Source organism: Athalia rosae, chromosome 8, assembly GCF_917208135.1.
Source record: "Athalia rosae chromosome 8, iyAthRosa1.1, whole genome shotgun sequence".
NCBI classification, from domain to species: Eukaryota; Metazoa; Arthropoda; class Insecta; order Hymenoptera; family Athaliidae; genus Athalia; species Athalia rosae.
In genome coordinates this window covers 6,621,178-6,634,562 of record NC_064033.1, presented here as the reverse complement: position 1 = coordinate 6,634,562, position 13,385 = coordinate 6,621,178, and the positions used below count along the sequence as shown (strand labels likewise).

The 13,385-nt window shown below is 39.3% G+C and overlaps 1 protein-coding gene across 1 annotated transcript; it reads right to left on the bottom strand.

Moving 5' to 3' along the window:
- Nucleotides 1-11,427: 11,427 nt before the first annotated feature.
- Nucleotides 11,428-12,722, bottom strand: LOC125502112 (THAP domain-containing protein 1 B-like). Its single transcript, XM_048659836.1, has 2 exons — nt 12,213-12,722; nt 11,428-11,997 (listed from the first exon to the last, which is right to left on the bottom strand). Exons 1-2 carry the CDS (start codon nt 12,269-12,271, stop codon nt 11,748-11,750), a joined length of 309 nt encoding a protein of 102 aa, XP_048515793.1. The 5' UTR covers nt 12,272-12,722; the 3' UTR covers nt 11,428-11,747.
- Between the last annotated feature and the right edge of the window lie 663 nt (nt 12,723-13,385).

The following is a 13,385-nucleotide window of genomic DNA, read 5'->3' as shown; positions in this document are numbered from 1 at the left end:
GAAGCAATTTGCTTTGTCACTTTATTACAAGTCACCATCAGCTTATGTATTTCTAAGAGATGTAAAGAAATTTTTACTACCGTGCGTGACCCTTGTACGACGATGGATCAACGAATTACAACTAACAACTGGAATTAACCAGGGTATTTTTGATAGACTCTAGACAAAGACGTTGACGATGACCGAATACGAACGGAAATGCTTACTACTGTGGGACGAAATGAGTATTAGAACTTTGCTAGAGTATAACTCAAAAGCGGACGTGGTAGAGGGCTATCAAGATATTGGATCTCTACGTCGCACTAGGGATTGGGCCGATCATGCTCTAGTGTTCATGTTGCGTGGGTTGAAGTACCCATGGAAGCAGCCCATTGCTTATGTAGTTTTGCATGGTAGCATTTCTTCAAATGACCTGACTTTACTCATCACAGACGTTATTACTGCGGTAATTCAAACCGAACTATTACCAAAATCTGTGACTTGTGATCAAGGACCCACTAACCGTAGAGCAGTTGCAAACCTGGGCGTCACAGAAGCTTCTCCTTTTTTTGCAGTGATGGGTCGTAAAATTTTCTTCACCTATGATGTACCTTATTTGATCAAGAGTATCAGAAATAATCTTCACAATAAAGACTTCGTTATAGATGGCGAAGTAGTTTCCTGGGTACCGATTCGGGAGCTACGCGAAATCGAAGCCAAAAGTCCCTGTAGGGCCGCCCCAAAATTGACGGATAGGCATATAGATCCCAACAACTTTCAACGAATGAAGGTTGGCTCAGCAACACAAGTCTTCAGTGGTTCTGTATCTGCAGCAATTACCACAGCCGTGTTTACAGGAGATTTGAAACATCCAGCAGGTCCAGCTACTGCTCGATTTATAAAAAATATGAATGATTTATTCGACTGCCTCAATAGTCGTAATTCTTATGATCCAAATCCTTTGAAGCGCGTTCTATCTTCTAAGCAGCCCCAAGTTGAGAACTTCTTACAAAGTGCTGTAGCATGGTTGAAGACGTGGAAGACTTCAACAGGACCATCACCACCTTGTTTTAGTGGACTCATATTGACTGTCAAGAGCATTCTTCAGCTTTGGCAGACGATGCGCGATGAGGGCTCCCTTTACTTACCCACTGTACATTTGAATCAAGCACGTTAGAGAATCTATTTGCAATCCTTCGAAGTCGTTGCGGTCACAATGACAATCCTTCGTCTATGCAATTTCGTAGGAACCTTCAGTATGCAATGACTGTCAATTTAATGAAGCCGCCCAGTGGCACAAACTGTGAGCGGGACGATGCCACTTCGTTGTTTGCTACCTTTCCATCTGAACAATCCCAGTCGTCATCAACTCTCCCAGCCTGTGACGATGCTCCATCTAATGCTGCCATAAATCTCGACATAGACAATTGGGTTAACTGCGACGACCAAATTCGTATTGAATTACCAGAGACAGTTGACAATACATCTTCGGATAGACTTCCCCACTCATTGACAGAACATGTAGACGAATCATTATCCTTATTTTCAGGCGGTTCTCTACAGGAATGTGCCATGAGGTATGTTGCAGGATATCTTGCACATAAGTGTTTGAAAAAATTCCAATGTCCAGACTGTTTACAGGATCTCACTAAAGACAACCAGGATCTCGAACAAACTAGTGAAACCTTAATATTTTGGATAGCCTACAGCACATATGACGAGACTGACTTGGGACATCTCAAAGCTCCATCCGATAAATTTCACACTGCTGTTACATCAGCGTATCAAATCTTCGATGTGCAGTTCAAACAGCATAGTCATAAAGAGTTCCTCGGTCATTATCTTCGAAGCTGTATTTCTCACTGTTTTGCAAACTGTTTCGACGCCAATCACAAGGACTCCCAAAAGCATCTCGACTTTATTATTGCATTGTTTGTTCGTGTTCACATCTTCTACAATCTCAAGTGGATGTCTAAAGATCGTAGGGATCATCATAACAATAAGCGACCTCCAGTCTCTGCAGGCTCAAAACCTAACCGCAAATTACAAAAAATTACTCATCTGTAATTCACTATAATTTTTATATCATGAGCAACCAACTTATGAATTTTTTTCTACGGTTTCACCGACCGTTTTAAATCAGTGTGTGGATTCTTTCCATACTCATTCACGCTTACTCACTTGGCTTTGCTTCTAATATACATATTGTTTGCTTGCAAATATTTTACATGAATTCTCAGTAGCTTTGCACGCTTTAATTTACATATTGATATTTGTATGTAGTAGTTACTGTATATACATAATAATCTGTGCATGTATGTGTATACTTGTTCCTCCTTCAACCGTTCCTCATAACCTTTCATCCTTCATTCCAAGATCCCTTCCCGATGGAAAATGCCCACCACCTTCTCGTGGTTTCCATTGAGTAATGACAACTGACACCTAACATTGTTATTCCCATCAATTCCTGCAGAAATTAAAATTTCCCTGAATATCTATCTGTCATACTCATGTGATATCTAATAGATAAATGTCAGTTGAGCATTAGCCAAGAGTGGGTTCTAACTGTAAAATAATTAAGTAAACAAGCCGAATCTAATGAGTCGAGCTAAATGTAAGTATTTCATTCTTTCAATGTGCTGACCCAAGTTTAATTTGCGCCGTATGTCTATAATCATATTTTTGTGATATCGAAACGTTTTTCTCTGACTGGTTTGTCATACTCATTTTTTCTCTCAATTTTAAAGCAGGCGCCAGCTGCCCCATCGCGCTACTCGAAATTCACCTATTTTACCCGACCACGATCTGAACCGTATAAGCTCCGCCCACTCTATCGCACAGCGCGCGGTTGTCTTACATCTTAGAGCATATATTACATGGAGGGCGCATAGTGGCAGAAAAGTGTAGCAAGCAAGTAAGACAGAGAGCGATAGCTTTCGATCATCCCCATCTCTTTCTAACACGATAGTAGCGTAACGCAACTGTGGAGGGCCCTGAGCATGGTGAAAATTTTTCTAAAAATTATATAAATGTATTTTGTAGCATTTAGTATATGCAGGAAGGTGATTCAGGAGTGGTAATCAGAAAATACTTGAATAACAATTTTGTATTTACTGATGCCTGTGTACAATCATTCGAGAATACACTTTACGTATCCGATCTATCGACTCTTGACGTCCTTTCTCTTCATGATTTATTCGTATATGCAAATACGTTTGAACAATGAGCTTTATGAGTTGAAATCTATGATCGCTAAGCGGATTTTGGTCGAAAATATGATTTGTTTCAAGCAGATGATGCGGTACCGACCGTATAATGACTGTGCTGAGCTTGTTGAAAATATTTTTCTGGGGTGCATACATAGCTCGGAATCGATTTTCTGATAAACAGCAGATGGCCACAACATCAGGAGAAGCCGTAATCAAACCGCCCCGGGTTTTTCTATTCAGTAACTTAGAACTACTATTATCCGATGTCAGCAGAAAGGGGCAGATAAAGCACTTTAATTTTTTGATAACAGTTCTAACAACAAATCCAGCAATATATTGTAGGATATGGTTCATGTATTCCGTGCTCGCTCTCGTCCATGCAGGATCGAGGTAGTCGTCATTTCCAATGGTATCCAGAATTTCTTCCTGGTAACAAAGCTCATCAACCATTGATATTTTTGATGCAGTACTAGTGACTTGCAGGATGGTTGTGCTGTCGAGTGCAGTAGCGTTGGCTCGTTCTGAGCCTTTCACTTCGGCATGAACTAGCAATCGCTTGTATGCTGTTACAAATTGAAAGCAGGTAGGATTATTATTGAATCCACCGCGACTACGTATTGCACTAAAAAACACCTCGAGATGGTCCTGCGACAGCTTATATGTCAGCAAGTATTTCATAGGTGCATTGTTAGATGTGATGTACTTGTCATATAATTTGATGACGCTTGATAATGATGTAATAAGGCCTATAAAGCCAGTTTTCCGGTTTGATTCTATTATTAGTCCTTCCGAGTCTCTTAGCGTTTTGATGTACCGAGTTATTTTCTGTACCTCCTGTCTAACACTAACAATGTTGTCTGGGCTTATGCCAGCTCTGGACGGTGTCTTACAATATCTATTGCGTGAGTTTAGAATATCGAAAGCACTGTCAATCATGAAACAGAATCTTGCAGTGGCTTCGGCTCCCTGAAATTTAGGCAACTTCAAGTCTTTTTCCGCAAACAGCAGGGCATGCCCGACACTGCTACTTAATGTTTGCGCAGCCAGTTTCACATTCATTTTCTCGCGCTGCCAGTTAAGGTGTCGTCTTCTAAGGCGAGTAGCTGCATGTAGACCTTCCTCTTCTTGCAGATCAACTAAATGTCCAATATAGCTCCAAGATATGCATTTATTGTTTTCGTCGACCAAGTCTCTATCATGAGCAGTGCCCCTTACAAGCTTCACGGCATGAGATGGGTCCAATAGAATAAATATAGGTTCTCCAGTCACTGGATGAGGGAAATGAAAACGATCACGTTCCGATAACCATGTTTGTGCTCCCAGAATGTTGCACATAGCCATATTTGATCCAGCACCATCGAAAGTCAATGAGGTAACAACAACGCCAGTCTCATGAACAACTCTCAAACACTCATTGACCAAGTTAGCTTTTTCATGTCCTCTCAACGTAGATATTAAAAAGTAGGCAAAAGGGATTTTCCAATGACTGTTTATGCACACTAGCATAACCACTAATGCGTTGTTTGCCTCGTCTAAAGAATCATCATCCAATCCTGTCCCAAGATCGATGTAGCCCCACATTTTACCAGCAACACATTCAGTCTTCTTTTTTATCATGATTTCATCCATTATCATGTTACATAAAACCACATGATTATTTTCTTGTGCTGCGGTAGCCTTGTTCTTGAGTGCTATGACGCTTTCTTTGGAAATACCAGGAGATGCATCGACTTTTTGGTACCATTTGCGTATTGTGTTAGGGTGAGGTAAGCTCTTGCAAAACACAGTGCGGACATAATTGTAAGCCTTCGAGGAATAAAACTGTAGCGTTGTAGCAAAGCAACGTAATGCGGGTGGAAACTTCTTTTTGGATTGATGAAGTAATCGTTGTAACATCTCTTTTCCAAACTGGGGCATAGATACCTAACACAAATGAAATAGTCGACTGTCATGTTGAATTTGTACATTTATGTTCATCAGTAAATTCGATAATGTAGAATTTGTATGAACAATTATTGATTAATTTAGTGCAATATACAATTTTGACCAAAAATAATAATTATGTCGAAATTGATTAATAGTAACATTGAAACATTAGTATTTTTGGATGTATATTAAGTAAATAATAATTGTGAATAATTATAGGTGTAAAATCTTCTATGTTCAAAAAATTGAAAATAATATCTAGGTGCATTTTATGTAAAATATAATTTAGAAAAATATGAATAAATAATTAAATAAATTGTATCTAATTATAGAAACTTGCATTACTTGCAATTTCAATTGGAATATAATATTCTCCACCGTTTCACTTTCAAATTTATTATTCTTGATTTCAAGTAGCTTTCGTTCACTGATACTTCTAAGCTCTGATTTTCATCAGATTAGTTGGAGAGATATAATAGTACAGTGAATTTCAAGCACAATTATTTTCGTTTCAACTTTCGACCTGAACATTTACCTCGAGTAAGTTCGATGTTTCTTTAGATATGGAGTTGCGTTTAGTTAAGTGTTCTAAAAGGCCTTGCAATGTTTTAATTTTCTTCATCATCCTACATTTGTACGTTTGCAGAGTACGAATCTTACGGCGCTGTAATAAAATTTCTTCTCTACCCAATTCGAGTACTTTGCGTACTTTTGGTGTACATTCGAGTTCATCCAGGTTCCAGTCAGTGAAGTAACGTTTGTTATATTTCCTCTTCCTGTTTTGAGGATGTGCATCCGGCTCTGATGCTTTCCTGAAATCATCATGGACAAATCTTGTATGATGTATAAATGTAGCTATGACTGTTAAATCATGTTCTTATTAGTGCTGATGTTATCCGAACAAATCTTACTCATCAATGTCATTAATGGTCACTCCAGAAGCTTTACTCAATTCAGAATTTGAAGTTGATTGTCCATAGTCTATTTCTGGAGGTATCCTGAAAACATAACGAAGCATATTGCTAATTTTTTGGCTTTGCTCGTCATGTACAAAAAGTCATATTCTATTGTAGTTGTGAGTCTCAACTCAACTCAACTCTCGAACATAATACGTGAAAATAAAGAATCTTACTCAATGCTTTGATTGGGATTTTCAACTGATGATGAATCCGAATTAGGAACTTCTATGGCTTCTTCTATTGATCTGAAAATGAAATGGTGCAAATACAAAGTTACCATAGATTATATATCAATTTTATAATTACTCAGAAACTTTGTCTCCAGACAAAGTATTGTCGAATATAGTCGGCACAGCATCAGATTTTAGTCTCCGTTTTCCAAACGGGCCCACACTGAAGCAAACGCGATCAAAATGTCTACTGCACAATCGATCTGATGTGCGTAGCTCCACGTTACATTTCTTCCACAGGGTTTCTGTCCATTCTTTACCGCGCTCATTGTTCTTTGGTAACCTATGATAGCATGTAGAGATGTTTAGAGTTTTATTAGCATTAAGACTAGAGAATGATGTACTGTAAAAGTAATTTATTATCAGCAGACAAGCTGAAAAATGTTAGGAAGGTTTAAATACACTTTCCTACATCATTCTAACCTCAAAATGCAATAACTTTCGTATATCTATGCGGTACTTACTGATGGAAACTAACGTCTAATGTTTCACTGGTCCCATAAGTTGCCTTACAGTTCGGAACGCGACACGTATATGGCATTGTGTGACACTAATTAAAAACATTTGCGTTTTACACAAATATTTTTGGTTCGCATCAGTTCGCACGTATAATATGTAAACAAACTCGATCGGCACCCCTTATTTCTGGGGTCTGCCTGAGTATCATACGATACTCTCATAAAAGAGAGGGGACGAGCCTTCAGCCAATCGGAGCATGCCAGAAAGAGATGGGGATGATCGAAATCTATCGCGCTCTGTCTTACTTGCTTGCTACAAGATTTTGGCACAGTAGAGATAGGCCATGCTCCCTCCATGTAATATATGCTCTAAGTGCCACCCCTCTTCGCCGGAATGACCGAGGTGAAAATACAGTTGGTACTACGATGCAGCGCCAATCACGGCCGATTTCAGTTCTGTGCATGCGCGAGCTTTACCGCGTTCCCACCGGAATCCTATCTTATCTACACTCAACGTCTAGGGTCCTCTTTTCGAGAATCGCACCCCTGATCGACTCGCCTTTCGCGATAGTGATTTCAAAGCTGTTCAACATCGTCTTCGCCAAGATTTATGTTGGAGTTTTTTTTTTATGTCACGCCGAACATTGCACAGTGCCGTTTCCATATGTGTCGTATGTAATAAATTCGAATTTTGATTCGCCGTTATTGATATGTGTAGTACGCTGTGCCACTGATCTCTATGTAATACACTGGATAGGGTATGCACGGCTATTTCCGCTGTGAGCCGTAGAAGCCATTTTGTTTGTGGATATTTGACACTTTCGGCGGCAAATTTAAACAAGTTTGGTGAGAAGAATGGACTGGAATGGAAAATGTGTAAGTAGAATCACTGACCAACTATACTTCGAAGTATAGTTTGTTAGAATCGTTACAAAAAAGCATGAGTAGAAATCAACATTTTTTTACGTTTATATTACAACTTATTGGTACAAATTGTTGTTTCACTTATGATTCATGGATTAGAAATATAGATTATATTTTATTCACTAGAGTATTATTCATCAATTCACTCATCTATTACCTCATCTATTCGTTTTAGCTATAAATTATTTGCGTAAATTAATTGAATAATCAGTTAGAAATATATTGCAAAATTTGGATTGTATAGATTGATATTGGTTGCATACATTGTATAGACGTAATATAATTTTATCTTAGAAATTGAAAGATTGTGAACAAGTTACTTGAATAAAATCATGGTATAATTGTGAATGAACGCATTTCTTAAATGAATTTGTGTATATAGGATAGTTACTCAATGATGATGAGGTGCCGCCGGTGCCGGTTTAAAATAGCGACTAATCAATATCTCCGTCTTCATTTTCTAAGGCTACAAGATGCGGATGTATTCCAAATTCAACTATAAACGAAAAGGTATGTACAAATAATTATATTATGCATTCTGCAAAATTATACTTTATATCACCTTCAATACATATTGTGATCCATTTACCATTGCACAAGTATAAAATCTTACATGAAATATGATTATTGATATTACATCCGGTAGAAGTATCGTCAGAAGTGTCAGTGTACCATAGATTCATTTGACTAGTGTTACAGCATTCATCAATCACAGTTATCGAACAATATATGCGGTGAGGTATCCTAACTATACTAACAAGATTATATATCACTTTTCAATCATAGTCTGACAGATTAGATGCTAATAATACAAATGACTATTACGCAAGAGTTCAAAAATTATTGCAATATTTGTTGATGTATCAAGTGCCTACACTAATAATAAACCTCAACTTAGTGGAACTAGTTATATCATTTATTACTCTCAATTTAATATTAACAATAGTATTATTTTTTTCAGCTATGCCATGCATTTCATACATTATGTTAATACTTATTTCAGAGGCTTGACTGGAGCCATTATTGACTCTGCCAAACATTTTGACGAGTCATGTGATGTCGGATCTTCATGCCAACTGCGGCTTCCGAGGCTAAATTAGTTGCGGCTAAAAGCCTTAGCCGTACATAACGATTGCACACCTGCTTTGTTGATAAATAGACGTACATAAGTATTGCACACCTGCTTAGTTGATGAGTAGACGTGATTAGATAACTCTTCAATCGCATCATCAAATAAACTGTCATTTAATGAAGGAGATAGAGTGTCAGGTGTTTGTAGTAGATCTTTCATGACTCCAGAGCAAACCAATGCCGGAAAGTTTGACTCTTTAGGCGTGATGCACTTGCTTTTATTTCGAGCATGCATTAATAAGCGTTCGAAGTACAGACAGATATTTACAATACAATCGTTTGGGAATATGAAGCCACCTCTAGTCTTTGCTTCTACAAGAGCATTATCGTCGAATTCCGCGTTGGTTTGGGAGTTCTGAAAAAGAGCTTCTCGACACTTGTCACATTTTATGACAGGATCCACTGTATCGATTAACTTTTTGACAACCCAGCCACCTATGTTAGCGATACAAGCTTTGGAAAAGATCGAGAGATCCTCAGGAAGTACACAATGGAAGGTGAGGAATTTGTTGAGAAATTAATCAGGAGCACTACTGTACTCATTCTTATCATCTAAACCATACTCAGTTTTTACCCAAATATTGCTTATAGCTTCATACACAGCCGGACCGTAACAATCTACTACTTTTTGCCCGGAGGCACTGGAAGACACCTTTAGAACTCTTGTACTATTCATGGCTTCAGTATTGCCATTCACAGCCGTTACTTCAGGAGGTTTTAGTAATTTCTTATACGCAGATAAGACTCAATTTGTATGTCAACAGGTAATGCAATTGGGAGTTATTTGGTTCAACGTAAGTATCAAAAATTCCAATAACAGACATTGCTCCAGTAATAAGCCCTACAAAACCAACGTATTTAGGTGTCTTCCACATCGGTGTACTCGTAATGTCCGTAATACCTTTTGAATATTCCAATTCCAATTCAATTTGTGGTCGCCAAAAGACCTCATTGCTCCAACGCAGAGGAGCCTTCCAACCATTTGCGAAAGGATTCCGTGAGTTTAAGAAGTCAAACAATCGATCGATGCATCTCATGAACCACACTGTAGCCTCGCATCCCCAGAAGTCAGATAAACCTAGTTTTATATTGCAGAATTCAATGGAATGAGCCCCGCTGCTACTCAGAGTTTGTGCAGCCAAAGCTACCGTCATTTTCATTCTTTGATAACGAATGTGAGCCATTCGAATCCAATTCCCAGCACGTAATCCTTCCTGTTCTTGTATAGAAGCTAACGAATTTATGAATCTCCATTCACTTAAATTCCCCTGACTATCTTTGAGAGCTTTTCTAACACCTAAGCAGTTCCTTACTAGCTTGAACATATGACAAGCGTCAATAATTACAAATACTTTTCCAACAGTCGAAGGATGAACAAAATAAGGTGCTGGATTCGGCACGACAGAATTAGCTCCAAGTAGGCGCATTGTAGAAAAATGTTCTGATGGGCCATCTAATGTTACAGATACTACTGTAACGCCAATGCCATGCAGACGAATAAAGCATCAGTCACGAGTCCCAAATTTGTGTTTGAATCAATTCCAGTAATGGAAAAATATCCTATAGGAATCATCCAGCTTCCATCTCAGGCAACAACCGTCATTACGAGGGCATCTTTTGCTAAAGGCACCATATCAGATTTTTCCATCCGACTCCCCAAATCAACATACCCTCTCACAATCCCATTTGGACTATATTGCATACCTTTTTTAATACCCATTTCATCTAGCATGAATGCAACTAAAACTTCCTTGCCAACAGCCTTAGCCTCGGATACTTTAAGTTTTAAAGCATTCAGACCTTCCAATGCAAAGCCTGGTTCACCGTCGATCGTTGAATACCATGCTCTCAAGGTAACAGGATCAGGTAAAGCGTTACAGAACTTTCTGCGCACAAAACCGCATGCCTTGGGTGAGTAGAAATGGAGCGTCATAGCCGGTGGGTACTTTTCTCTGGGAATGCCTAAACCAGGGTTTGTACGTGAGCCCTTCCACTGTCTTTTCTTGGGAAGCGATTTTCTTTCCCCGACATTTTTTTGATTTTCAATGTACCGTTCCAAGAATTGCGATACATCGCTGTCAGCAATAGACTAGGCATGCTAGTCTTGAGTCAGAAAGTGCACGAGTTTTACGTAATTCACTTACAATATCTTTGAGGGAATGAATCCTCTTCTTCAATCTATTGATTCGCTGCTTGTGAACTCGCACTTCCTCCTGCAAGATCTTCATTTTCTTATTTGTCACTATAAGCTTCCTTCTGGTGGTTCTAGGTGTGCTCTCATAGTGGTGGTCATGTTTGGCGAGAAGAAGCCATTTTCCGGTGATTGGTTCTATTGGCTGGGTGGTCCGATTTGGTGTAGTCACTGCTGGAACGGGCATTTTCTTTGAAGTACTTGCCAATACTATGTCTTCAAGGCTAGGCATTTGATGCTCTGCTGTCTCTATAACTGGTGTTTCATGGAATGTTGCTAATCTAGGATATTTCGTTGGTGAATTTTGCAATGCATTCTCTGTTTTCCAAGAACAGGTATTCCTGCAAGAGATATTGAAAGTGAGCAATTAAATACAAGGACCATAATTGTTCCATTTAATTGAATCAAATCGCACCTTCAGATAGAATGGGTAGAAATATAGTGGGGACTGCCGTATTTCTCAAAAGGAGTGATCCCTTACAACCCAAGGAACGAAAGCAGGTTCTCTCAAAATGATTGGAGCAAAGGCGACTTGTCTCTTCAGGTGTGTAATTCTCTTTGCCGATAGCCAGAATCCGATTTTTCAGTAATACTGGGTTTCTAAGTGGATATTTTAAAAGTTAAGAACTTAATCATGATGCATGCATACTAAAAAAAACATTTGGACTTTACTGGACATACAGGTCATACTATAATTTCGCTACTCCATCTATAAAATGTTGATAAGTTCAGAGTCCAAATCACCTGTGTAATGTAAGATTATCTTCGGGCATTTTTATAAAGGAACAATATGTACGTGCCAATCTATACGTGCCAAAAACAATAGAAACACTTCCATCGATCGGTATTACGTTGACCCCTGTTTTCTGAAAACATTGGGCTGTGAAGTGATCGGAGCACAATCTCATGCTTTTCGATGGTTCGAAGTGGTCACCTACATTAACATTCTTTAGCCAAGATTTGAGTAATTCTGGTTGCTTTAATGGAAACCTACAAGGGAAACAGAGATTATTTCAACCCGCTTACGAAACACTGTCTTCTTAGAAAGCCTCATTTCATTGAGAAATCATTACACTAACTACAAAATGAAACTGGAATAATACAACAAATTTATAGAACCAAAGGTCGCCTAAATCAAAGAGTCTAATCTAACCTCACTAATGAGAAAACAAAATATTGCTGTTGTATTTCAGTTGAATACTTACTGATGGAATGTTCGCCCACTGTCGGCTTTTTTCCCACAATATGAGCATTGCATGACCATTTTGAAAGAGTCGATTCACTTGAATAACACAATTTAGTGCACTATCCCAAATAGGTCGCCGAAACGTCAATCAGAAAGTACACAAACCGTGACAACGTTGCCAAGCGTTCAAATACTCACAATGCTTTTTGGCCTATCCCCCGTCCAGTGTATTGCATAGAGATCAGTGATTCACAGGGTTGAAGCAGGCCGTGCTAGACATCCCTCTGGAAGAGAGGGGTTGTGCGCTAAAATGGCATGAAATGTCCCCGATGGAACGGGAGGAGTATGACGTGAAGACCGACGTCATCGAAGGCTTCGAAGTCCCGGACCCCTTGGCAGAACCGAGCGACGCGCCAATCACGCTTTTGTGTTCTCCTTGAACGGACTGCATGCGGGCAACCAATGGCGAACGATGTTGGCGTATTTACTGCCATGCAACAACGAGTCGGGCTCAGATATTGTTCGATTGGTGAGGCAATGCATCAGCAAAATCAACGATACCGGAGCTGACCTCAAGACGGCAGTCTGTGACAAGGAAACGAGTAACGGCAAAGCGTATTTCGAATTGGAAGTAAGCGAGGTCCGGCCTTACTTCTTCCACGAAGGGAAAAAAATCATCGCGCTCTGCGACTTTCCGCACGCGGTGAAAAACGTTCTAGGATTGTTCCGTTAGTGGGGTAAAATTACTGCAGCGAATAAGGTTGCTGTTTATTCCGATTTCACTGATACATTCCGTAGCCATCTTGGATGCGCAACGTCCGATCATATAACGGAAGCTCACATGTGGCCTAACGATTTCGAACGTATAAATGTTTCTCGAACTTTCCAGATTTTTAGCAAGCGATACGCTTCTGCAATGGAATTGGCGCATCATTCGAGAGCTGTGAGGTCAGAAACAATTCCTGACTCCGCAAGATTTTGCCGAAGTATGGACAAAATCATAGACGCTTGCAACAGTTTGAGCATCTTCAATGTGAACCCTGCAGAGAGACTTTCGAGCGAGGAAAACCCACAGGAAAAGAGAATTCTTGTAGATTTTTTATCTTGGGTACCCTACATGAAAGTGTGCGCTAAGGGCAGATGAAAGCAACCTGCGTCATTCGTAGGAATAGTGCAGACTGTTCATGGTATC